The 26,784-nt window shown below is 45.9% G+C and overlaps 2 protein-coding genes across 2 annotated transcripts in view; one reads left to right on the top strand and one right to left on the bottom strand.

Annotated features, from left to right (window-relative positions):
• LOC310748818 (mesothelin-like) overlaps positions 1–7,909 on the top strand; it is a 29,367-nt gene extending 21,458 nt beyond the window's left edge. Inside the window, exons 18-22 of the mRNA XM_083584748.1 lie at positions 914–1,047; positions 2,127–2,221; positions 3,197–3,386; positions 5,126–5,258; positions 6,804–7,909. Coding sequence (XP_083440874.1) covers positions 914–1,047; positions 2,127–2,221; positions 3,197–3,386; positions 5,126–5,223 — 517 coding nt within the window. The 3' untranslated portion in view covers positions 5,224–5,258; positions 6,804–7,909. The remainder of the gene's footprint in view (positions 1–913; positions 1,048–2,126; positions 2,222–3,196; positions 3,387–5,125; positions 5,259–6,803) is intronic.
• A 753-nt stretch (positions 7,910–8,662) lies between these two features.
• Positions 8,663–26,784, bottom strand: part of LOC310748814 (uncharacterized protein) — a 48,495-nt gene continuing 30,373 nt past the window's right edge. The window contains exons 17-33 of the mRNA XM_083584740.1: positions 25,162–25,380; positions 24,540–24,710; positions 23,449–23,595; positions 23,268–23,317; positions 22,216–22,336; positions 21,277–21,362; positions 20,284–20,410; positions 19,643–19,833; positions 18,664–18,754; positions 18,400–18,541; positions 17,140–17,324; positions 16,659–16,814; positions 15,294–15,427; positions 14,491–14,621; positions 14,105–14,199; positions 11,642–13,286; positions 8,663–10,885 (exon numbers count right to left, since the gene is read on the bottom strand). Of these exons, the coding sequence (XP_083440866.1) occupies positions 10,800–10,885; positions 11,642–13,286; positions 14,105–14,199; positions 14,491–14,621; positions 15,294–15,427; positions 16,659–16,814; positions 17,140–17,324; positions 18,400–18,541; positions 18,664–18,754; positions 19,643–19,833; positions 20,284–20,410; positions 21,277–21,362; positions 22,216–22,336; positions 23,268–23,317; positions 23,449–23,595; positions 24,540–24,710; positions 25,162–25,380 (3,777 nt within the window). The 3' untranslated portion in view covers positions 8,663–10,799. The remainder of the gene's footprint in view (positions 10,886–11,641; positions 13,287–14,104; positions 14,200–14,490; positions 14,622–15,293; positions 15,428–16,658; positions 16,815–17,139; positions 17,325–18,399; positions 18,542–18,663; positions 18,755–19,642; positions 19,834–20,283; positions 20,411–21,276; positions 21,363–22,215; positions 22,337–23,267; positions 23,318–23,448; positions 23,596–24,539; positions 24,711–25,161; positions 25,381–26,784) is intronic.

Here is a 26,784-nt window from a genome sequence, read left to right as displayed (position 1 = left end):
GTATCGCCCAGCTGCTCCCTCCTTTCCGGTTTTCTGGTTGCTTAGCTACTATCTCATAGCTGGGTAGCTCCTCTCTCAACTGAGCAGCTTCTGATATTCCCCCTCCTCTTCTGTTAGGAGCTGATCTCCCTGTAATTGCATTCCCCAGTCTTCTGATCCAGACCAGCCCCTGACATGTATAGTGTGCAGGTGGGATGGTAATGGGAGAGGCAGAATCCAGGGGTGCTACTTGATTATTAAGATCTTGGGCTTTGTGGTCTTCCAGCGTGGGCCTTTAGGTTATGTGCATTACTTCAGTTTTATAGCGCACAATTTCTCTTCACATATTGTATTTTATTCTGTTACAATTTGAATCCCATAGAATTCCAATCGTAATACAATATGGGAAATAAAAGAAGCAATTAAAGTACAACTAAAATTCAATATGTATATTCGGTGTAATGGATGTGCAGTCTCCCATCTTCACAAATCCACAAACATAAAGTGCATTGGGGTGGCCTCAGGCCAATCTCTGCCTCTCAGCCTAAACTACCTCACAGGGTTGTTGTGGGGATTAAATCAGCCCCACCCTGGGGTCCTTGGAGAAAAAGGTGGGATATTAATGAAATAATATATAAACAAAATACTGGTGACCCATGGACCACAGTTTGGGGGCCCCTGGAGGTTTATAAACAGAGGTTGGATGGCTGTTTTTCAGAGATTATTTTGCTGTGATTCCTGCAATGGAGGGGTTGGACTAGATGACCCTTGGCGTCCGTTCCAACCCTAGAATTCTATGGTTCTATGACCTAGTGAGCTCAGCTCTTCAACCCCTTCATTCCAGTGAATAATAAGCAAAGCTGAGAGAAATGTGGAAGGGCTCGGAAACTCGCTCACCTCTTCTTTCCTCTCCCTCCTTGCCTTTCTTGAACAGGAGTGCCAAGACCCTCAACATTGGTGGGTGTCCTCAGACTACCAAGGATATCCTGTACCCAAAAGCCAAGAGGGCTTACTCTGACCGACACAACGAGTTCCCTGCCTACTATAACCTCATCAAGCCGTACCTGGGTAAGTCACAGCATCATTTTCGGAAACACCTTTGCAGTCTAGGATGAGCATTGCAGTTTGTGGAAATGCAACTTGAAAGCAGCAGATCAGCTTATCCATTCGGTTAAATGAGGACACTGCCCCACTAACCTCAATCTGCCGGACAACTTAGAGATGGAAGAATCTGTCAATTTAAAACAAATGCACATATTAGGGTATGTGCATGACAGCATAGTGAAAATAACATACAAAGATGCATTAGATTGGAGAAATTTTCTTGCAAGTATGCATATAGTTGTCACAACTGCATGCAACTCTTTATTAGGAGAATTTTGCACTAAAGTTTTGCACTAAAATTTTATGAGGGTGTTTTGTTTTGTTTTTAATAAAACTCACAAACTGATGCAGAAATGTAGATAATTTAAGTTTGGAAAAATGAGAAACCAAGAGAACCGAAATTGGTATATTTGTCCATCCCTAGCCTTGAACACCACCATTATGTCTGGTTTGGATCAAATTTTATTTCCTCACCATCCCTATTTGCAGGACTGAGAAAATTAAAACAATGTTGTGGGTTTCATGGGGGTTGGTCTGAATGATACCCTGAGCTCCTTCCAATTCATTGGGTGCTGTACTCAGTGAGGGTTAGAATCTAAGAGCAGAGGTTGCTGGCCTGGTCAGACAAGTTTATTTGTAAGACGGCGACCTTAGCCGGCCACTTAAGAGCATCCCAATAGAACGAGCTGGGTTGCAGGAGCTACAACTAAGTGATAGCGCCCTACAGGCTAATAGGTGGGCCTTTCCTCCAGCCCTCTCACCTAGCTGCTAGGCAGGAAAACAAGAGCCAAAGTAGCTGAACTGGGAACAGGCTAGAAGCTGGAGACACAGAGACATGCTTGCTCTGTGCTGGATCCAAAGCTGGGACTACTGGAAAATTTAAAGACACCGTGAAGAGTTGGGGACTTTCACATGTAAAGAGCTGCCTTTATTAGGGAACTTTGCAATTCAGTTCTAAGCATAACTAAAAGATCTCTTTCATTGACTCAAGAAAGGTTGGCAATGTATAACCATCAAGTTTTCACCAAGTTTTCTTCTTACAGGAGGTGCTCCGGGTGAGGATCTGAGGGCGCTCAGCAAAAATAATGTCAACATGGACATCAACACTTTCAAGGGCTTGCGAAAGGACGCCGTGATGGTGAGTGGGATAACGCCGTAGGGCTGAAGATGGCAGGGCTGGCCTGCCCATGAGGCAAGGTGAGGCAGTTGCCTCAGACAGCAGATATGGCTGGCGGCCATCTCCTCCACACCCTGCCTCCTCCTCCATGCCCACCACCACCTAGTACAAGTCATTTTATTACAGTCAATGACCAGTATCAAGGCAAATACACCAATTACAAAATTTAAAAACAAAATCAGATGATGTAAAATCACATATACCTAAAAAAGGCAGTTCTAGGTCACCATTTATCAGTCAGAAAGGAAATCTTCTGACCTAGGAATGTCCATTGGTCGGTACATTACACTAATCCTGGGTGCTAATTATTATAAGTCGTATTTTTATTGCTGCTGCACAAAACTTGGCCACCTTGAATGTTATAACAGGATTAATAGCTAGGATGTTAGGACAATAGCTAGGATAATATCTCTGGCCTCCTTTTGCTCCTGCCTTCAGCACAGAGTGGTTGTGGCTTCAGGGGAGGAGGCAACAGTGAGGGAGGGCTGTGGAAGAAGAGGAGGGGGGCTGTGGAAGATGAGGAAGAGGTGGAGGTGGTATTTTCTGTTTCTCCTGAAGCGGCAAAACATCCTGGGCTGGCTGTGGAAAGCGACCTTCAGAAAGAGCATCGAAATAAAATGAAATGAAATTTATCAGAGCACAATTCAGTCTTTGACTGGGCTTCTCTATCAGTCCCTGGGGGATTTCTATAGATCACACCCCAGCCTTCTCATGTAACTATACCGGGAGTGGTGTTGCTAACAAACTTGCACCTACAGCAACAATTGGAGCACTTTGGAAGTTCCTCTCAGTGAACGAAAGAGAGAGAAAGAGTGGGCCATATACACATACACACATATACATATATCCTTTGCCGCTTACATTCGCAGTTGGAGCTTTTGAATCCCAGCAGGGTAGACATTGCCTGTAACCATCTCCCTTTGACTCATTTCACAGCAACTAAAACCCACCGATGTCAAACACTTGCTGGGGATGAATGTAGCAGAGCTGAAGACTCAAGAGAACGATCCCTTCGTAAGAGACTGGATCGTGAAGCAGAAGCAGTCCGAGCTGGACAGCCTGGGCCTTGGGCTCCGAGGGGGGATCCCTGACGGATACATTGTTGTGCCTGACGAAGAAAAGAAACGTAAGAAACGGGCGGCATTTGCTTTCGAGGGGGTTTAAATTCCAATGATGTAGGAGGTAAATGATCCACAACTATAATAAAAGCTCTCCAGCTTGAGAATCAGTATACAGGAATTATGAAAATGTCTCCAGGTGTCTTTTTTGTGTATACAGTGGTACCTCTGGATACAAACTTAATTCGTTCTGGAGGTCCATTCTTAACCTGAAACTGTTCTTAACCTGAGGTACCACTTTAGCTAATGGGGCCTCCCGCTGCCGCCGCACCGCCACCATGCGATTTCCGTTCTCATCCTGGGGCAAAGTTCTCAACCCAAGGTACTACTTCCGGGTTAGCGGAGTCTGTAACCCGAGGTGTTTGTAATCCAAGGTACCACTGTACAGATATATGTACTACTTTATTTATTCATCATTTATTTATATTTGAAATCTGCCCTTCCTATAAGGAGTTCAGACAGTGCACATTCCCCGCCCTGCCCCCATTTTAATTGCACAACAACCCAGTAAGGTAGTGAGTAGCCCAAAACCACCACAGAGTTAGATGGGATCCCAAAGGTTATCTAATTCAAACCACTGCATAAGCATCCCTGATCAATAGCCATCCAGGTTCTGTTTAAAAACTTCTTACAAAGGAGAACTGGCCACTTCCCAAGAGAGTCACTTCCACTGTCAACCAACTAAAACTGTAGGGAAATTCTTCCTTATGTTTAGCCAAAAATACCCTCTCTGCCCCATTAATTTTTTTTGTACTTTAAACCCATTGGTTTGAGTTCTACTCTGTGGAGCAATGAAAAGCTATTTTGCTCCATCATCACTATGACTGACAACTCTTCTGAATGTTTGGAGATGGCTGCCATATCGCCTCTTAATCCCGTCTTCTCCAAGTGTACACACCATGCACTTAAATCTCATTTAAATCAGATTGCCTCTCTCAAAAACGCATGGGTACTGCTGTTTGTTCAGGGTGCTGGGAATTGTAGCTCTGTGGGTGGGGGTACACTACAGTTCCCAGGATTCTTTGGGTGGGAGCCATGTATGACTTTTCTCCCGGAGACAAGGGCTATTAATTAATACTAGCCATGATGGTTGTAAGGGACGCGGGTGGCGCTGTGGGTAAAACCTCAGTGCCTAGGACTTGCCGATCGTATGGTCGGCGGTTCGAATCCCCACGGCGAGGTGAGCTCCCGTCGTTCGGTCCCAGCTCCTGCCCACCTAGCAGTTCGAAAGCACCCCTAAGTGCAAGTAGATAAATAGGTACCGCTTTATAGCAGGAAGGTAAACGGCGTTTCCGTGCGCTGCGCTGGTGCTGGCTCGCCAGAGCAGCTTCGCCACGCTGGCCACATGACCCGGAAGTGTCTTCGGACAGTGCTGGCTCCCGGCCTCTTAAGCGAGATGAGCACGCAACCCCAGAGTTGGTCACGACTGGCCCGTACGGGCAGGGGTATCTTTACCTTTATGATGGTTGTGCTCTACCACCATGGTTCTGAACACCAGTTACTGGAAGCCGCAGAAGGGGAGAGTTGCTGTTGCACTCAGAGGTCCTGTTTGTGGGCTACACATTGAGGCATCTGGTTGGCCCCATGACAACAGGATGCTGGACTAGACAGGGCATTGGCCTGATCCAGCAGGCTCTTCTTAGCTTCCTGTGCCTGTCCCCTTCTGCTTCAGAGTTCTCACTCTTTCTCCTGGAAGATGAGGAATCTGACTATAGAGTCATAACGATGTTATTTCTTGTTTCTCCAGAGACCTCCGGAGCGCCCCGTGCCGCCACCATTGCCCATCTCCTGCACCTCTTCCCTGCGTTCCTCCTGACTCTGTTGCTGGCTTCTTTCCTTTCATGAAACTCTCCTGCTCTAATCAAAAAATGGGCAATGTGGTAATGATGATCGATCTCATTTTGCTGCCATTTTCTATCAACTTTCAACTTTGCCTGTGGTGGGAAGAACAAGAATACCCTTAGGGAAGTGGGTGAAGGAGATTATTTTAGGAAGTCAAACAGAATCCATTCCGGAAGTCCATTCGACTTCCAAAACGTTCGGAAGCTGTGTTGGATGTTTGGGTTCCAAAGACCGTTCGCAAACCGGAACACTCACTTCCGGGTTTGCAGCATTCAGGAGCCAAAACGTTTGACTCGCAAGGTGTTCGGGATCCAAGGTGCGACTGTGTGTGTGTGTATATATATACAGACATACATATATAGATATGTAAGCCACCCTGGGATCTTAGGGTAAAGGATGGGTGTTTAATAAATAATAATAATAATAATAATAATAATAATAATAATAATAATATGTAGAATGCTTCATTCAGTATCATTTGCAAAGTAGGAGCTTCATAGCCTGAGCTATGATGAGACACCAGGACCTGTATAAATTATGCAAATAATGTAGAATTAGCTGCTTTTGTCCAACTTACATGGTTTGTTTCTGTAAGCTATAGGGGGTGCAGCAAGGAGCAACCTTGAGCTCTAAAGCACCACCTTCTGAAGTGCTGGCTGCTCATCCCACACAGTCCCTGGGCTTTAAGCTTAACCTGGCAATGCCCAAATATTTTCAAGCAGAAAGGCCACAACTCAGTGGGTAGAGTGGGTGATTGGCACACAGAAGGTCCCAGGTTCAATGGCACTTCCAAGCAAGGCTAGTAGAGAACCACGCCTGAAATCCTGGGGAGCTGCTGCCAGTCAGTGTAGAGAATAATGAGTTAGTCGGACCAGTAGTCTGACCTAAGTTCCTCTGCCTTTGGCAAACAGGGAAGGGGTGGGAATTAAATCTGCAGCCCTTGGGATTTTGTGCAACACAGAGTTGCATACTTCTCACTTTCTCTGAGCTCAGAAGAAATTTCAGGAGCAGGTTTAGAGGGTTGCTTTTCTTTCAGAGGAGAGAGTACGGATGTGTTGTGTTGAGGTTAGAGCTAGATGAATTTGTCGGTTTCCATTTCCTCCCTCTGTTTCTCAATCTTCCGGTCTTAAATTGAGTTTATCACATTTCTGCATCAGTTTCCAGTATTCCAATATTTCAGAATTTAGTTTGCTTGCAAAAATATACTATGAGAAATGCAGTTTCACCTAATATGGGGAAGGACCACAGCTCAATTGTAGAGCATCTGCTTTGCATGCAGAAGGCACCAGGTTGAATCCCCATGGCGTCTCCAGATGGGGATGGGCTGGGAAAGACTCCCTGCTTAAAACCCTGGAGAGATACTGCCAGTCAGTGTGGACAATACTGAGCTAGATGAACCAGTGGTCCAACTCAGTATCAGGTAGCTTCCTGTGTAATATGATGCACGCTGGTTTGTTATTTCACTTATATATGCATTTTTGTTTGGGGAACTAAATTCAGAGCAGTAGCAAATTTTGAAACCTAGCTTTGTTTCAGTCACATCCTGCTTCAGGAAGTGTGAATTAATTTCAGTTTATTAACAGAGAGAAGAGATAGAAAGGAAGTAGGCTACTCCAAGCATTATCAGCATCCTAAAAATCAGCAACAACCCATTATTTTCCTCAAGGCTGCTTCTGCCCAGTTAACTCCAGTGACATGAAGTCTGCTTTTCTTGCAAAACATGCAAAAGCTGTCTTTTTCAGTCCTCTTTCCCCACTGCAGATGAAGAGAACCTTCATGCTTAAGCAAAAATCCCCTTTAGCTGCCAAGAAAGATAAAACTTTCCATGTTAGACCAATGAGTCCAGGGCCAGCCCCAAACATTTTGAAACCTGAGGCAAAACAAAAAATGGCGCTCCCCTCCCCACCAGTGATGAAGTTGGGAGTGAAGATTGACATCAGGAGCAAAGGAGAACTAAAGTTCTATATTGGGATCCACTGCCCCTCTGAATCCTGCCGCCTGAGGCAGTTGCCTCAACTTACCCCATGGGTGGGTCGGCCCTGAATGAGTCCATAGGATTTCCTAATGCCACACACAATCCTTGCAGTATGATTGTTGATGCACAGAATGCACGTTATGCAGTCATATGATCAATCAGCTGACCAGAAGTGCCTTCACCACAGCAGACACCCAGAAGTCTCCAGAAATGTCATAGTCAGTCCAGCTAACCAAGAGAGTAAAGGGAAATGCTCTTGTTGGAACTGTCTTGGGCCATGAAGAAGAACCTGCTGAGCTCAAGACTTCTTTCTAACCAAGGGGAAGACACCAGTCAGCTGACTGGGCCCGTCACTCTGCACCAACTGGGTGAGCAAGTGAGATGGACTTGGAAGGCATTGTTGCAGCCTTCTGGACAAGCATTGCAAGCTGATTCTAGCCCTGGGAAAAGAGGGGCTTACGTCAGTCTAGCAGGGGAGGCTTCTCTTGAGGACTAGGTGCCTGCTTGCTTCGTAAATTGTTTGCTGGGGAAATGTGAAAGGGCTGCAACTCAAAGGCAGGCAGGTTGGGGATCAGTGTTAGAAAAGGGTAAGGCAATAACAGAAAATCCGCTGGGGAAAGCTACGGACACCCGATGCTATATAACCTGTTCTTTTGACTCATATAAATGGCTTATATGTATTGTGCAAAATAAACATCTGGTCATCCTCTCTAATATGGCTGCTGTGTCTTTGGCATTCCTGGTGTAAGATGTCACACTGACTTCTAAAACAGGGCTGGGGAACCTCAGGCACAGGGTCACATGTGTGCGCCCCCTACCTCATGCCTCTCTATATGGACCTCAGGATTCTCCAAGCCTCCCCAGACCACACCCCCTCTCCCTAGGCCACACCCACCGGCGCCCCTGCCTCACACCCTCCAGTGCTCTGGCATGACTGGGATGTTTCCTTGAACTCTTGCTTGCCTGGATGGAGGAAAGAGAGAATGGGTGTGTTGAATGTAGCCTACTGTACAAAGGGTCATATCCACCACTGTGCCCACTTTTTCTTCTGGCCTGCCCATCTTCGCTCCTTCCTCACTGCCTGTGTTGGAGTTGTCCTTTGGGAACTCCCTTAAAAGGAGGAACGGAGAACCTGCAGCACTCTAGAAGCTGTCAAAATATAATGCAGAGGTATAACTTGACCTAGGAGGAACATAATTCTGCATTTTATAATTTGTTCCCCACCCCCACTTCACTCTAATTTTAGCCACTAGGGGTTGTTAAAGTTCATTTGGGCCTCAGTTTGCATGGTTGGGTAGACATTGTGTCAAAAACTGTGTTGATATATGTATTCAATTTATTTCCCCCACTCTCCAGCCCTTCTGCCTCTCACCCCAGCATTCCAAGGGGGGGGGGAATGTGTAAACATCAAAGCCGGTCAAAATTTAAACCAATTTTTTAATTTATTTTTTAACACGTTATTGAAATTAAACAGAAAGTCATTTCCGCAGAAAGCAACTTTGTGACATTAAGGAACTTGAACAATTTAGGAGGGAGAAGGGAAACAGCTGGACTCTTTTAAGATCAATGAGCATGAGATTTAGAGAGGTATACAATGGAGTCTGGAGGTTATATCAATTAAGAGCTTCAGGTGAGCTTTCCATTACTTCTATCAGAACCTAAAACTCTTTCAGTGGTAAAGAGGGAGGGGTGATATCTGTCATTTTGGATTCCATCAGTTTCTCATTTTTCTAATCAAGTTCTGTTCCCCACATTTCCATATCAGTTTGCAATTATTTTTTCAGCATTGTAATATTAATTTATACGAACATACACATTTTTGCAAAGCAATTTCCCCCTTGCATTTCCACGTGTTATTTTTTGATAATATATGCATATTTATTTATGCACTTTACACTTGTTTATGCATCGTTGTACATATTACTTGGAAAACCGCTTTGCAAAATCTGGAAAAGTGAATTCCAAAGGATGGCTGAGTTTCCGTTCGCGTATTGTTTTGCAAAATGCAAAGTAAGTGGCTTCATCTTTAAATGCAAACTACGGTAAATCACATTTGTCTCCCATTCTTCAATGTGACTAATGTCACATCTGGATCATGGCAGTTTTGAATAAGGACACACTCAGTATTCCCACCTTCTGAATTCAACAGTTGGGCAGAAATCTGTTGTTGTTTATTATCAGCCACTGCAAGTTTCTCAAGCTTCTGGTTTTGGTGATTGGTACCTGATGTTCCCTGAAACTTTGGCCAACATGCTACAGCCAAGTCCAATGAAAATACCTATTGCTAATGTGCAGTATAGCACAAAATATACAGAGTTCTTATTTAGGGTTAACATAGGATTAAGATGCCTCCTTCCTTTCAAGGTAGTGCCTCTGCTGCACAATAATCAACTTTCCCCAGCATTCAAGACACTGGATGCTTCCAAGCAGTTTTTGTTTTCGGATGAGGTTCAGTCACATGCCAGAAAATTCAGGTTGCGTAATTATAGATGGATGGGACTCAGACCTTGGGCTGTAGGCTGCCCACAAAGGGAAGGAAGAACTGAGAAGGGACATGTCAATTTGAGTTCCCTCAGTTCTCATTTTTTCAATCTTAAATTCAATCGTCCACATTTCTACAAAAATTTGACATTTTAAAAAAAAAAACCCTAATGTACTCTTTGTGCATTTATCCTAATAAACACATTTTTCTATGCATCTTTGACTCAAGCACATGTTTTGCAAGCAATGTTCCCTAATACAATGCGTTTTTTTAATATTAGTTTCATTTTAATGCACAGTTATCCAAAATAGATGCATTTTTGTAGACGTGAGTCGGTTGGAGCACTAGATTGCAAAATTCAGAGAAGTGCAAATTTCAAAGGATGGCTGTGTTTCAGTTTTTGCATTGATTCAGAAAGTGCAGACTAAGTAGGTTTGCCTTTAAATGTGAACTGAATGAAACAGAACTGGGCCTCTGAATAGAACAGCCTGGCCATTTAACCAGCACAAGCAGGGCCTGGGTGAGACAGGAGTCCACTCTCCACATGTGATTTGCAGCAACTGGTATTCAGAGGCAGGCTGTCTCCAACAGTGGAAGCAGAAGACAGTCATCATGACTAGTAGCCAAGGGGAAGAGAAAGCGGTTTGCTTTCTGCTAGGTTCCCAACTCTTCAAGCTGACTGATGGGTGGGCTGAGCAAAGCCAGTCTTCTTGCTTCCCCTTGCTCGGAACCAACCTGAGGTGCTGATGGTGCAGTTCTGGTTACTAACACAGGCCCAGAAAGGAATTCAGGAGCACAGCTGTTCCAGGAGGCTCAACAGACCAGGATTCAGCATGCACAGAGGACAGGAAAGACGGTGCTGGATCTCAGCACTACCTTGAGTGTGGAAGTGTCACCATAACAAAATGAGGGTAGAGAGAAACACAGCAGCTTTGCAGCAGGCAAAATTTGCATTAGGCACAGGGCAGTTACTATGCACATAAAAGTCAGAAGAGACCCACAGTCCAGAGAGCATTGGCGTTTGATCCATGGGTTCCAAACGGCTCCCCTTGTAGAACTTCAAAGCTCTTGCCTTTGCCGTCCCCAGTTACTGCCGGGAGGTGCGAGGAAGCAAAAATACCCTCAGAGAAGCCTCCTCTGAAGTGGGATTCCAACCACAAGGGACAATGTCAGAAGAAGACAGGTGGAGGTTAAGCTGGAAGATGATCCTGGATGGAGAAAGCAGAGGGGTAATTCAAATGAGCCACTGTTGTTTTTGCATTCAAGATCCTCAGATTTGCTAGAGGACTGGAAATTCTACACTGTAAATGCCCTTTCCTCACCATGGATTATGCAAAAAATAATGTACAAAATAGAGATCAGATTTCCATACCCTAGGGTTTTGTTCTAAGCTTCAGACACTTTGGAGGAGCCTCCATAGACCCACTAGGCCTCGGAGGGGAACCAAATCCACCTTTTCTGGGCCAAATATCACATATGTAGCCTTAAGGGCTGTTGTTTTCAGAACACAAGAGCTGTTCTGTGAAAGATGATGTACATCAAATTTTGAATGAACTTGAATGCACTTTCTCACCCTCCCCTGCTAATATGCCTGGTGTTGTTAGGTAAGTCTGTTCAGCCACAGCCTTTTCAGTGGAAGGAAAGCTGCCTTGCACCACATCAGACCATCCAGCTCAGTATTGCCTACAATGATTGGCAGCGGCATTCCAGAGTGTTAGGCATTGGACATACTGAGCTCTAACTGGAGATTCCGGGAATTGAGTGTGGGACTTTCTGCATACAAAGCAGATGCTCTACCACTGAGCCATGGCCCTTCCTCATAATTTAGAACATTGTTTCCCCCCGATAAGTCAGTCTAGTCCCTTCACAGAGGTCATTCCACCATGAAGGTGCTATTAAGGTAGAGATTCCCTGCCCTTAGACATGATAGATATTTAGCAGATACTTAAATCACAGGCACTTACCACGTAGCGGCTGAAGATTGATGTAGCCATTGGGTGTTGGCTGCAATGGTGGTTTCGTTCTCGAAGGTGTTCTGCTGGTGGCTCTCCTTGTGGTTTGAGGTGAGACGGGCCCTAGTGAGACTCCTGTCTTAGGGGATGTTTCTGGGACATGAACGGTAGTCTTGCTTGAAGCAGTTGACATCGTTTCCTTCATTTTTGTGGCAGCACTGAGAGGTGCTGGGGTTGTGGCATTTGGCATGGGCTTAGGTGGTGCTGAAGGCCTTTCAGAAGATGTAGCAGTCATGCCAGGCATAGCGGAAGTTCCATTGCTGGTGCCAACTGTGGTTGCATTTGCACTATGAGTGTGGTTTGTGCTGATGGCAGGTGTGTAGGAAACAGTTGCACTGATGACAGTAGTCACATTGGTGACAGAGGTAAGGAGACCTGTATCGTTGATCGTGGTGGTGTCGGAGGCTGGTGTGGTGTTGATGGCGGCAGTCAGATTGGTCTCCATTGCAGTGATAGGGAGACTTGTATCATTGATCGTGGTGGTGTCAGACGCTGGTGTGGTGTTGATGGCGGCACTCAGATTGGTCTCCATTGCAGTGGTAGGAAGACTTGTATCATTGATCGTGGTGGAGTTGGAGACTGGTGTGGTGTTGGTGGCGGCAGTCAGGTTGGTCTCCATTGCAGTGGTAGGGAGACTTGTATCATTGATCGTGGTGGAGTTGGAGATTGGTGTGGTGTTGGTGGCGGCAGTCAGGTTGGTCTCCATTGCAGTGGTAGGGAGACTTGTATCGTTGATCGCAGTGGTGTCAGAGGCTGGTGTGGTGTTGGTGGAGGCAGTCAGATTTGTGTCCACTGCAGTGGTAGGAAGACTTGTATCACTGATTGTGGTGGAGTTGGAGGCAGGTGTGGTGTTGGCAGTCACGTTGATGCCTGTTGCAGAGGTAGGGTCAGGTATTCCACTGACAGTATCATTTGAGGCAGTTGTGACATTGGAGGAGGTAGCCATTATTTTGGTGGAAACTGCAATGGTGGAGTCTATCGGGATGGTAGGAAAAGTCGTGCTATCAGTTCCGGTGTCGCTGGAATCTGCTGAACCTCTGCCAGAGGTAGTTGTGTTGACATCTCTTGCTGTGGGAGGGGCCGATGTTCCACTGATGGTATCATCTGAAGTAGCTGTGACACTGGATGAGATAGCTGGGACTTGGGTGGAGAAAGCAACTCTGGGATCTATGGCGACCCTTGTGTGGGTGATGTTGGTGGAGGCAAAAGAGGTTTCATTGGCCGCAGTGCTGGTTTCAAAGAGTGGTGTTGAAAGGGGTTGCATAGCAGCACTGCTGCTGGAGAACACTGCTATATTGTCACCAGAGGTCACTGAGTCACTTGTGGCAAATGAGGTTGATCCCGTACTGGGAGCAGTAGGAGGATCAGCTGTTGGAGTGTCAATGGGTGTTGTAGACTCGGAGGCATCTGCTACTGTGATGCTGGTTGCTGTGGAGGACAGAGAGGTCATCCCTCCTCTCAGACCAATCTCAAGAGTGTCCAGTTCAGACTGAAAATGGCTCTTGATCCACAGGGCTACCGAAGGATCATTCTCAACTTCTTTCAAATCAGGCAAATTTACACCAAGCAACCCTTTCACATCCTGGACGCTCAGTTTCTGCAATACATTTGTGATACCTTTGCTCATTCGGGCAGGTCCCTGTGTTTTAATTATGATTCCCCCAGAAAATGACCTTTCTAGTCTGCTCTTGCTTCTCTCCACTTTAAAAGCATTAGAAATGCAACCCTGGGTCTACACTACAAGCCAGCATCAGTTCCAATACTCTTCTATTATCGTAGCATCTCCTATTACAGTTTGATGAGGGTGGCGTGAGAATGAGAATCCTCTGTTAGAGACCCTGCACCCCATATCATGAAATTATTCCTCACCCACCCCCTACAGTGTTCCCTGAAACGGATAAATAATGGTTAATTCTGCTTAATTGTCCTTTTAAATGTGTTTGTGGGAGGGGGGGTTGGTTTGGTTTGTTCTTGTTTTTATTATGTATTTTGTATTTTTATTTTGTGTTTTTATACTCTGTGAACCACCCCGAGTTCATAATATGAAGGACAGTACACAAATTTAATTAATAAATAAATAACACCGTAATGTTTTTACACTTGTAAGAGTCTAGCACAGCCTTCATCAACTTGGTGTCTTCCAGATGTCTTGGGCTACAATTCCCATCAGCCCCAGCCAGCATGACCATTTTAGACTACAATTCCCATCAGCTTGTGCTGGCTGGGGTTGATGGGGAGCTGTAGTCCTAAAACATCCAGAAGGCACCAGTATGGGGAAGGTTGGTCTGGCAGATAGTTCCACATTTTGGCTTAAACTTCCTAACTGATGGTATGGATGGGAAATGTTGATGTGGCCATGTCTTGCCCAAGGCTGCCTTTAGAATCCACACAGTTCAGCCAACTGCAGCAACTCACCTGTAGCTCTTCTGGCTTCAGATTAACAAATGTGGCAATATCCATCGCAACCTGAGATCCAGCCAGTCTTTTCAGGTCCTCAGCAGGAGCTCCACCTTAAAAAGGGGAAAGGAAAAGGAAATGGGAAACAGAGCAGCTCATATATTTAACAAGGTGGGATGGAAACCCCAAAACCACTTAAAAGAAGAAGAAGCTGCCTTTAAAATAAAAATGGGGCAACATCTGAGAAAAACTGGGAATGCACCCATTTCAGAGAAAGGTAGTCCAGATTCTAAGAAATGTAAGAAAGCACTCCCTTAATTATGGAGGGGAAGGTTCATCTGGAAGCACCTTCGTTGCCTATGGTGGAATGGAGTAAAATGTTGCGGGGAAATTAAGGTACCCACCTAGATATGGCTGAATTAGGGGATAATATGCACTGGTTCCATTTTGGCTGGCAAAGGCCGTGCGTGCTTTTTCATAAAGGATGTCTTTTTTGCCTTGGGAACAGGAAGAAATATCTAACTTCTCAGCATGCCTGCACAAAGCAAAATACAGGGGGTGAGATTGGAGACAACAACTGCTTAAAAGCTTCAATCTACTTGGGAGGCAACTTAGCTGCTGACACAAAATAATAGCTGGTTCAAGGGACCTTGAAACCTTTGCCCATTTTCCAGGAGCAGCCCCCTTGTGCTTGCCGAGATGCTCAAACCACATGCCTGAGTAGAAGGGCTGGCAACTTGGGTCTCACCTATGAAGGTGGCACCCTGGGGTCTGGCAAGGTGCCAATTCCATTGGGAAGACCTACATTGTCAGCCCCTGGCCAGAACTTTGGGTCATTGAAACACTGTCTCAGTCACACAGGAGTCTCTCTGCTGAGAAAATCTCACATGGCTGGGATGGCATGAAATGGCTCCATAGGGGTGCATTTTATCACATAGTTGGCAGTGAGATTAACAAGGGAACTGATGGAGAAGAAATTTGGTTTGGCATTTTAATGACAGTTCTGTCAGTGGCTGCTACCCATGATGGAGGTATGTTCTGCCTTCATGGTTGGAGGCAGAGAAGCTTGCAAATGCCAATTGCTTGAAGCCATAGTTGTGGGGAATGCTCTCATCCAGGCAAAGAAATACCCTGGGCTCTGAGTCAGAACTTTCCATATCTGTTTCTAGCAGTAAAGCCCCCTGCCCCACCCAAGGCAGCATCCTACCGAATTGCTTCTGGGTTTATTTGCTTCAGCTGATCTTCGTCCAAAAAGCAGAGGTATTTCCCCTCCAGCATGTCAAGTAATGGGCCCGTGAGGGTGCCCCCTTCTTCCATATATCTTGACACCAGTCGCCTGAGCTGCAAGATGAAGAGTTCAGTTTCAGGACATGAACAGTGACACACTGGGTCACCTGTGGTGGCACATCTAGCTCTGACATCCAACGGTGCTGTAGGACTGCAGCAGGCAATGTGAAAAGTTTGCTCCAGCAGCTAGAGTAATTCCTTATGTATCTGCATCATCTAGGAACCAGTTTTGGCTGGTGCCCATTGGGGCTGGTAGGATGCAAGGCAGGAGGCCATCAGTAGGTGGCGCCAGAGCCAATGACAGGCAGAGCTAACCAATTCTAGTTTTGTCCTTGGCTTCCTCTCTGCTGAGTTATGCAAGCGGCAACTCTGAGGCTAAGGAGGGCGGAGGAGCCTGGCAGGCAGGCAGGCAGGCAGGCAGGCAGGCAGGGGAAGGAAGGAAGGAAGGAAGGAAGGAAGGAAGGAAGGAAGGAAGGAAGGAAGGAAGGAAGGAAGGAAGGAAGGCGGTGGTTGGCTGAGAGCAGACTGAGTTTGGTGGCATTGAAACTATTCTGCTATTCCTTTAAGGTCGTGATGTGAACTGACAAGGTGAAAGACCTAAGATAAGGAGGTAGCTTTTTCTGTAACTCCCATTGACTAGTATGAAAAGTAAAAGCAACTGGGCTCTCCTGCTTCATTCTTCCTTTCCTTCCCTGACTGTAAAACCAGAGTTTAGTTTGTTATGAGCAAAGCTCATGAGTTAATAAGAGAAGTCTGTGTTTCAAAAGTCATGCTCCTTCAAACCATCATTTCTGTTAAGAAGACCTTAGTAGTTGCAAGAGTTAGAGCAATACTCCCCACTGGATACATTGCAGGGGCACTATGCTCTTTCCTTCTGCACAGATATTTTAAGGATTTCCTTAAAATTCACATGGAAATGGGGTGGAGAAGGACCCTAGCTAAGTGGCAGAGCATCTGCCTTGCAAGCAGAACGTCCCAGGTTCAATCCCTGGCATCTCCAGCTAGGGCTGGGAATGCCCCCTGCCTGAAAGTCCAGAGACCTGCTGCCAGTCCGTGTAGGCAGTACAGAGATAGGTGGACCAATGCCCCTATGTTCCTGTGATGGGACAGACATAGTGGCATGCAGATTTGGGAGCTATTCTGGGGAAGGTTGCCTTTTATTGTTACCGTAGTCGTACAGTTTTACCTGTTATGAAAACCGATAAAAATGAATTCATTTTAAAAAGAAGAATCTGGACCGACTGGACTTTAATGAGTTCACCCGTCCCCCATTTATATATGTTACCTGAGCCATCTCCCAGGCCCCATTATTTCGGCTGAGCAAAGCGGCAAGTGTGTCACTGGAGGTGATATTCCACCTGCCAATCTCATCTGCGCTGTACAGGCGCGAAAGGAAGCCAAGAAGCTTCAGGTGGTCCTCTGGAATCCCATCCGGGTAGATCTAATAAAGAGGGTAGGAAGTCCATTAGTTGTGGAGCAAGCAACCTTGTTCACTAGAAAACCCATCACCCTTGACCAACATCAGTAAGGCAAAGGCTGCAGACATTTCTGTGGCAGCCAATCAGCGGCATGCACAGCCAGCTTCTTCTGCTTCAAATTTGCACAGCCAGCTTCTTTCTGAGCTCCTCCTTGGATAGGAAAAAGGTACATTTGGATCAATTGTAGTGAGGGCACCACAACCAGAGCAACCTGGCTGCCCTAAAATTGCCACAGCATCATTGAGCAAAGGCTGCGGTGCACAGATACATCAATGGCCCTTCAGTTACCTCGTCCAGCTTCCTTTTAATTACTGTCAAGTAGTCGTTCGGAAGTGGCTGCTCAAGCAGTGGGACCAAGTTGGCTTTCAAAACCTCATTGCTCAGGCAGGCATCAAACTGCTGGGCGCTGTCATAGTGGACGATGAAGAGTGGGTCTTCCAGTGAGCTGGTTGTGACTGGAGTGGACCGGCAAGCTGTTGGCAGAATTTCACAGGAAGGGAATGACCTTGCAAACTTGGCAATTATGGGAAACCATCACCCGTCTCTTTGGCTCCCCCCCCCTCTCTCTCCATCAATAGTCAAGAAAGCCTGTGACTTTTAATACAAATTGTTACCATGCACCAAACATACAACTTTAAAACAATTGCCACATAAAACAAATGTCTTAACCTAGGGCTGTCATACAACATAGAGCTTCTCTTCCACAGTCAGACATTTTTCAACCTCAGAATGTGGAGACTGTGGGGTATTTAGGATATATGGTTTATTGACACATATAGACAGCCTGAGACTATGATGGAGGGGCTCACAGCATTAACACCCCAAGAGGGTCTTGCTTCTCCCATAGCCACAGCCTTGGATCCAACAGAAATTAGGCATGGTTCTGTCTCTCAGGGGACACGGGCGGTGCTGTGGGTTAAACCACAGAGCCTAGGGCTTGCCAATCAGAAGGTCAGCGGTTCGAATCCCCGCAACAGGGTGAGCTCCTGTTGCTCGGTCTCTGCTCCTGCCAACCTAGCAGTTCGAAAGCACGTCAAAGTGCAAGTAGATAAACAGGTACGGCTCCGGCGGGAAGGTAAAAGGCGTTTCCGTGCACTGCTCTGGTTCGCCAGAAGCAGCTTAGTCATGCTGGCCACATGACCCGGACGCTGTACGCCGGCTCCCTCGGCCAATAAAGTGAGATGAGCGCCGCAACCCCAGAGTCAGCCACAACCGGACCTAATGATCTGGGGTCCTTTTACCTTTACCTGTCTCTCAGCTGCCCAGTCTACTTCCTGCTTCTAACTTCTCCCTCACACACCTCAACTCTGGCCGCTGTCTTTCTAAATGACTTTGGCACTGAGCCATTTCCTTAGTTACCTTAGTGACTCATACCATTACCTCACTAGGAAGCTAGCCTGGCTATTCCAGGAACTGATTTCAGGCTGGATCCAGGAATTAGAGAGGGGCTCAGGCATATAACCTACCTACCTCCAATCTCACAATGAGATAGAGATATACAGATATGCACAATAAACTAGCTTCTTCTTTTCTCTCTCTCTCTCTTACTTTCTGGTGCTCGTCTAGTCCGAGGAGGGGAAGCAGGTTTCGATCCAAGCGACTTTAAGAAATGGATTGTTTTCGCTTTCTGTGAAGCACTTTGGCTGTCAAACAGATCTGCCACCTTCCTGAAGAAGATCAGTCTCTCTTCCTGTGTAAAAAAAAAAAAGGAGATCCACCCAAATCTGTACATCAATGGCAAAGCTTAAGGAGTTACGGGAGGGGGGGTATAAAAACAACATGTGAAGCCTGGGACTCTTCTGCTCCCCCTACCTTGTTAATGGCGTCCCACGTGGTACGGTTTATGTACAAAGCAAGGGGCCCGAGATATTCCAGGGTTCCATCATCCCAAGATGCAGGCGCCCTGTGTCACATGGAGACATAAAATCCTCAGTTGCTTTATGGCATCCTTGGACCAACCTGCCACCCTCTAGTTGTTTTCGGACTACAACTCCCAGAAGGCAACAGTCAGCACAGCACAATCAGAGATAGCCTTCACCAACCTAGATGGACCCACCTCTTTTGCTGAACTGATATGCTAGAGTGAAAAACACCTCCCAGATAAAGTGCAGGGAAGGCTCTCAAGAAAGTCCATGCTTTCAAGGACTATGGTTGGCTGAAGAGTTGGCTGAAGTGTTCGGGTGGCAGCAGATGGTTGGCTGGAAGATGATACAACCAAGATGGTGCATTTTTCCTATACAGGGCATGTGCAAATGGAATGCTCTGACAGGCTCTTTTGGACTCTGTCCTGTCATACATTACTGAATAAAGCCTGACTAACTAGGTATTTCAGGGTGGCGCTGTGGGTTAAACCACAGAGCCTAGGACTTGCCAATCAGAAGGTCAGTGGTTCGAATCCCCGTGACGGGGTGAGCTCCCGTTGGTCGGTCCCTGCTCCTGCACACCTAGCAGTTCGAAAGCACGTCAAAGTGCAAGTAGATAAATAGGTACCGCTCCGGCGGGAAGGTAAACGGCGTTTCCGTGCACTGCTCTGGTTCGCCAGAAGTGGCTTAGTCATGCTAGCCACATGACCCGGAAGCTGTACGCCGGCTCCCTTGGCCAATAAAGCGAGATGAGCGCCGCAACCCCAGAGTCAGTCACAACTGGACCTAATGATCAGGGGTCCCTTTACCTTTACCTTAACTAGGTATTTCATGTGAGCCTCCATACTGAACCCCCAAAGGGAATTTCTCCCACATCACATGCAAAACATGTGATAAACCAGAAACGTTTGTCTGTCCCTGTTGCTCACCCTTGCGAAGTCTTCCCACTGCTCAGAAGCACATTTAAGGCAATCCTCTGGGCAGCTGTGAGATCAGGACACAGTTTCAGGTTCTCCAGGACCGTGGGGTCAGAGTCCAAAATGGTGGCTGCATCCATGTCACACATGAGGGCTCCAAGCTTCCGCAGCTGCTCTTTGCTGAGCGAGGTATTCGCCACTCTCTGGTGAAATATTTAATATTAGGACCAAAGAAGGAACAAGCCCATTTTGCTCTTACAATTGCTAGTGTTCATTCCAGCAATGGCAGGACCAGGGGCAGCCACCCATGAGGCCAGGATCCACAGGGGCAGCAGATCCCAATGTAGATCTTTATTTCCCTCGCTTGCTCCTGATATAGATCTTCCCTCGCCCATTCTTCCCTGGCAGGGAGGGGGATGCCATGCTGGGGTCTCCCTCAGGTGCCAAAATGTCTTGGCTCAACATCCCTTCTTATTTGGTTCTGGGGAGGTTAGATGACATTGTGTTAAATCAAGTGTTATCCTGTGTGTTTCCCAGCCACCTTCTCCATCACTTTCATTGTGGCCTCCTGAATTTGCCAGCATGTGATTGACTCCCACTTGAAAATAGGGACAGCTGCCCCCCACAAGGCATAAGGAAAGAGCGTCACTCACAAAGCAACTCAATGCATTCTCCAAGAGTTTGTTCCTTTGGGTTGATCCGTTGGCCAGCAGAGTTAGATTCCCTTGGGAAGCCAGGGTGTAAAACGCTTCACAGTTCTGGTGATTTATTTTGTTGAGACTGGAAGATACGTGAATATTCGTTATTTGAGAGGCAGGGCAGGAGTGCAGGAAAGGTTTGGCACTACAGATGCTTCCACTCCTCCATATCCAGCTTTTAACTACAGTCATACCTTGGTTGTCGAAAGCCTTGGTACTTGTCTGTTTTGGCTCCCAAACACCACAAACCCGAAATGAGTGTTCCAGTTTGCAAACGTTCTTTGGAACCCGAACGTCTGGCATGGCTTCCGTGGCTTCCAATTGGCTGCAGGAGCTTCCTGCAGCCAATCGGAAGCCACGCCTTGGTTTCAAAATATTTTGGAAGTCAAACGGACTTCCGGAATGGATTCTGTTCAACTTACGATGTAAGTTCTAAAATGATAGCCTAAATGTTATTTTTCATCTTTGTGTTCTTTGGGGCAGGGAAGGAGAGTCCTATAATGTTAAAATTGGCATACAGGAGGAGTAATAACATAAGAAGAGCTTGCTGGATCCGGCCAATGGCCTATCTAGTCCAGCATCCTGTCCTCACAGTGGCCAACTAGATGCCCAAGTGGGAAACCCGCAAATAGGATTCAAGCACAAGGGCTACTCTTCCCTCCCTCCTGTGATTTCTAGCAACTGGTGTTGAGTGATAGGTCTGGAGAATGAGCACAACCACCTAATACATTTAAAGCACATGTGCTGCTCTAAAGAATTCCAGGAAGTGTTGTTTGTCAAGGCTGCTGGGAATCGTAGCTTTGTGAGAGGTGAACTGAAGTTCTTTGGAGAAAGCCATATGCTTTCAATGTGCTTTCAACAGTTGGTGAGAGAGCTAAACAAAGCAAAACAAAGTTCCTGACCCTTGACTTAATTCCTCAGAGAAGACAATTCCTCAGAGCTACTCACGGAAAGAAAAGCAGCACATCAGGTGGGTAACTGGTGAAATTTGCTGCCTGGTTGTTTCTGGAGAGAAGTTTTGCCATGCAGGAGAGCTGATGGGAAGAGAGCCAGAATTACTCCCCTTACATCCTTCATGAAACAAAAGCTGGATCTCACCTCCCTATCCATTCCCTGATCAGTGCAACATCAAGCTTGAAAAAGCAAACTGGGTGTCTGGGTGTGCACTTTCTCTCTCTCTGAATCTCGCAGGGAGGGCCGATCTGAGGGAAAGAAGTCACCCAAGGGGGGGTGCCACCTGTTCCACGACACTCTCTCAAAAATTCAAATGTACCCGCAGGCCTATAAGGCTGGTAAGTATAAGGCGGCACCATTCTCTATAGCCTTCTTTTCACCCCGTGCAGCACTGCTTCCATTCTGCTGCAGTTCGTATTCTGCCCAAAACTATGTTTTTCATCTTGCTGTCACCTCTGATGAAATTACATAACTTAGGTAATTCATTGTGTTGTCGTTATAATATCCTGCCCCATTAATTTTAATGCAAAGGAAACACAATGCAAATGCGGGGGACGTAAGTGTGTGTTGTTTGCAAACCAGAAGCAACAACAACAGTGAACACCAATCATATTTGCTGGATTGATTTTGGTTCTGGACACAGGATGCATAAACAAACATCAGTAATTTCCACTCCTATTTCTGTCTTGGGAGGAATTCTCTGACCTCACTACTGGTGACCCCTGTCTTACAAGAGAGCTCTCCTGGCCTCCTTTGCACAGGACCCCAAATTCAGAAGCAGCCAAGAAAGCACCCTAGCATACTAATCCAGCCTGGCACTCCTTTGGCCCCTGTCTCATACCAGCACCATCCTGCCTGAATCCTATGATTGAGGGGAAGTGAGGGCAAGAGTCCTCAATCCAGCCCCATTTGCAGCCCATCTGCATCTCTCACCTGTTCCTCACTCAGGTTGGCATTTTTAATCTTCACTTCTTGGACCAAAGAGGACAGCTGTGCGGGTGTCAGTTTGGTGGCAACATTACACTGGAAGCCTTGCAGGATGAATGCCGAAAGCCTAGAAGCCACAGAGGTGCGTTAGTCTTTTGCTGCCAATTTGCTTCCAAGCCAAGTTCAAGATGTTACTGTTAGCATATAAAACCCTTAACAATTTGGGATCGGTTTACCTATGCGGTCGCCTTACCCCATATCTGTCCACTCAACCGCTTTGATCGGCGGAATTGGCACTTCTACAGGTGCCGCATAACACATTTGGAAGAACGCCATCTTTTAGTGTGGCAGATTCTACACTTCGGAACTCCCTGCCTATTGATATCAGGCAGGCGCCTCTGCTGTACTCTTTTTGGCACCTGCTAAAAATATTCTTGTTTGGACATGCCCAGGTGCTTAGAAAGCCAATCAAAGTTTTAATCTGTTTTTAATCTATTCTTATTTTAACATTTTGAACATCTTAAAATTCCGGTGTTAATTTTTCCTATTGATAATTTTATCATTTTACCTTTTTAGGCAAACCACTTTGAGGTTTTGTACTTTTTTCACCATCAACCGCTGTATAAATTTTAAAACTCAACCATATTTCACTAGGTGCCTTTATTATATATATATATTAGGCGCCAGGAGAAAACAATTCTCTATAACCAGGCCTTGGGTTGATTAAACAATCTATGGCTTTTTAAATGTGTTTGTGGGAAGAGGAGGGTAATTGGTTTGCTTTTTGCTTTTTCGTAATGTATTTTGTGTTCTCATTTTTATGTTGTGAACCTCCCTGTGATCTTCAGATGAAGGGTCGTATACAAATCAAATAAATAATGATGCTGAAAATGAAAATGTCTAGTATGGAGAATTAAATCGAATTCGATTAAGCCAGGGAGAGGGCTTCAAATCCATGGAGCCAATGGAAAGGTTGTCAAATGCTGGACAATTGTTTTTTAAGATAATTCTGGCTAGGGGTATCCCCACTCCTGCACCACTGTGGGCCCACAACTCACTCTGTGTAATTATCCGTGCTGGACAGCACATCTCCAAACAGAACAGATGCCTAGAACAAAGAGAGGGGTCAATTCAGTAGCAAGGAAGAAGCAAGATGGCAGAGCAGGCCTGTCCAGGCTCAAATTGCCACACTCCACCTCCAAGGCAAACAGGGTTCAAGAGAAAAACCAGAGTCGTTACCTGCTGTGGGGACCATTGTTTCTCATTGATTTTGTGGAGATCTGGGATCTTGCCTCGAATCACCAGTAGCGAATTTGGGACTTGGTCCACTAAATCATCTGGGACGTTATTCAGAATGTCACTGAGGGAGGACGAGTTTGAGAGGATCTACAAGGTTGAGGGAAAGGTCATAGAACCAAATCAGAGTTCCCCAATATGGCTTATCTTATGCGGCTTTGCTCCATTCTAGTGCCCTTCAAATGTTTTGGACTACAAGTCCCATAAGTCTCAGCAAGCACAGGGGCTGATGGGAGATAAAGTCAAAATGGATTTGCTAATGATAGCTGTAGTCCAAAATGGTCATGGGGATGGGGGCTAAGGGGAATTGTAGTCCAAAACATATGGCGAGCAAGAGGTTGGGGAAGGATTATCTAATACAGGGGTTGTCAACCTGGTCCCTACCGCACACTAGTGGGTGTTTCAGGATTCGGGGTGGGCAGTAGGGGGTTCTACGGCACAAGCTGAACCCTCCTTCCATCTAGCACTGGTGGGCAGTAAGGAAATTTTACCCTGAAGGAAGATGCATTAGTGGGTGGTAGGTATAAAAATGTTGACTACCCCATATCTAATGATATGAGCATTATCGCTCTGCCCCAAATAACTGAATAGCTTCCTACTGCAGCCTGCTATTTTATCTACTGGTAGGCTTATGCAAAACAAGGAATTTGGTCAAAGGTATGGGCTTCTGAAGCCTGAGAATCCCAGCTGTCATTTAAAGCAGAGCACAAGTTTCTAGTCCTTGTGACTTTGAAGAAATGTTTGGGTCTTGCCGGATGAAATCTCATTGAGGGAAAGAGCAGGCTTCCAGTTATTGGGCCTATTAGATTGCAAGGCTCTACACAAAACCTTTCTATGCCCCACAGCTGGCAGAAGCAGTAAAAACGGTACTAATGTTTAGATTTCCCTGATCTGCAAAGTATATTCAGATGGATAAATTTTATTTCTTTGCTGGATTTTGGAAAACTGTAAGTAACCAACCCCTAAGCTAAGACACTTCCAAAAAACCCCAACACATTTACAAAGGTTGTTCCTGTGCCCTTAAGCCCATTTACCTTGCTAACAAAGGCCTTCCTTAAGTGTTCGGAGCCTTGCCTGAGAGCACTCAAGAAGGCGGCATTCTTTGCCAGCTGAATTGCCAAATCTGCTGAGATTGAGTCAAAGCTGCTGCTGGGCAACCCTTGTGCCAGGGTGCCAAGTCTCTCAAACTTCTCAGCGGTATCCAGCTGCAGGAAGAAGGAAAGAGGAGGAAGGTGGGAGCTTCAGAGAGGATCACACTGTCCTGCAATGTCAGTTCTCGGGTTTCAGGGGTCACTGTGCAAGATGATGCCCTTCTTAACACCAACAACTTTGGTCATTCTTTTGCCACACCCCTCTGAGCCCAAACTGCACCACTGCCACAGCTGCTGTGCCTTTACTTTGGGGTAAGGCAGTAGCTCAGCAGTAAGGCACCTGAGCTGCAAGCAGAATGTCCTGGGTTCAACCCCTGATATCTACAAGTAGGGCTGGGAATGTTCCTTGTCCATGAGAACAGGATGCCAGATTCAACAGGTCTTTGGCTGTCCAGAACTGGAAAGAGGCAGGTGGACTAGATGCCCCCTTGGACTGGCCTAGTATGGTGATATTTGCAGCTCTTTCCAAAAGTCAACCAAATGAGATGGGTGTCAGATAGCTTACCATGAAGTCGCTGCGTAGGATCTTGTTCACCAGCCCTTGGGACTGTCCCCTGTTCCAGCCATTGACGTGCCCAAGTGATTCCAAGACCTGGGGGTCCACCAGATCTTGCGGCGTCAGATTTGAAATCTGACCAGTGGTCAGCCCCATGGCCTGCTGCCCCAAGGCCACCAGAGTCTGCCTGTCAAATGTCTTGACTTGTGCAACAAGACTTGTAGCAAGCTGGGAAAGGGAGACAAATATAATTAAGGATTGGGAACTTCTTGAATGCAAAATGCATTCAGGGAAAAGTCCGTGCAAATGCAGCCACTGTTTTGGCTTTTCCAACATGAAAATTTTCAGATTCAGTGTCTGCAGACATGATCCTGAGACAGCTGTGTTCAGATCCTGACTCAGCCTTTGATTCAGTGGTTAATCTTGTCCAAGACTCTCTGATTCTCAGCCTTAGTTTTCCTATCTGCTAAATGGAAATGACAGTGATGCCTCTTATTTTTTGCATAATTAAGTTCTACATGGCATAATGTTACCAAGATTCCATGCTTTAATGCATTTTCAGGCACATAGTATAGAATCACATGGATCTCAGTAGAATAATTGTAATAATAATAATAATAATAATAATAATAATAATAATAATAATATATAATATAATAATTTATTATTTATACCCCGCCCATCTGGCTGGGTTTCCCCAGTCACTCTGGGCAGCTTCCAACTGAATATTAAAAACAATACAGCGTCAGACATTAAAAACTTCCCTAAACAAAGCCGCCTTCAGTTGTCTTTTAAAAGTAAAATAGTTGTTTACTGCCTTACTGCCTGCTGGGAGGGCATTCCACAGGGCAGGCGCCACTACCGAGAAGGCCCTCTGCCTGGTTCCCTGTAATCTCACTTCTCACAGTGAGGAAACCACCAGAAGGCCCTCGGCGCTGGACCTCAGTGTCCGGGCAGAACGATGGGGGTGGAGACGCTCCTTCAGGTATAAAGGACCGATGTAAATGTAATGCTATCCTACAAATAATTCTGGGAGTAGTTGCTGAGCATTCTCTTTTCCCTTCAAATAACTGCTATTTCCAGGATTCACTTGGAAGAAGCAATTGTTATTAATCCAGTTTAAGTCTACTGTGTAGCTATCACAGCATCAATTACCTGTATTGTGAAGTTAAAGAAAACAATGCACCTTTTGTTGTTCTGATTCCTGCGTCCAGAATACCAGTTTCTGGAGGTCTTTACTAAATCTGACTTTGGAATGGGAAGTGTGACCTCTCCCACCATAAGATGTTATGGGTAGGAGAGAGTCATGGCTTGGGCTAGGACCATGAAAGTCAGCTCATCACCCTCTTCCGAGCCCAGAAATGAATACATATAATTTAAAAGTATTTGGGGAAGTAAACCTTTGGGATGTTTAGTCTCCAAATCCATCTGGTGCTCTCTGTACCAAGAATCCCCACCTTCATGTCTATGATGGCACAATCCTAAGCACATTTACTCAGGAGTATATCTTGATGTGTTCAGTAAGGATTACTGTCTTACAAGTTTACAGCACTAAGAATGCATTCACATAGCAGTTTATTCCATTTCCCATTTTCCTTACTGATAATTTCCCCATTATAGTTGAGCTTTCAT

The sequence above is a fragment of the Podarcis filfolensis genome (assembly GCF_964270895.1).
Source record: "Podarcis filfolensis genome assembly, chromosome: 14".
NCBI classification, from domain to species: Eukaryota; Metazoa; Chordata; class Lepidosauria; order Squamata; family Lacertidae; genus Podarcis; species Podarcis filfolensis.
The sequence above is the reverse complement of the archived record's forward strand: the minus strand, read 5'-3'. Positions and strand labels throughout refer to the sequence as shown.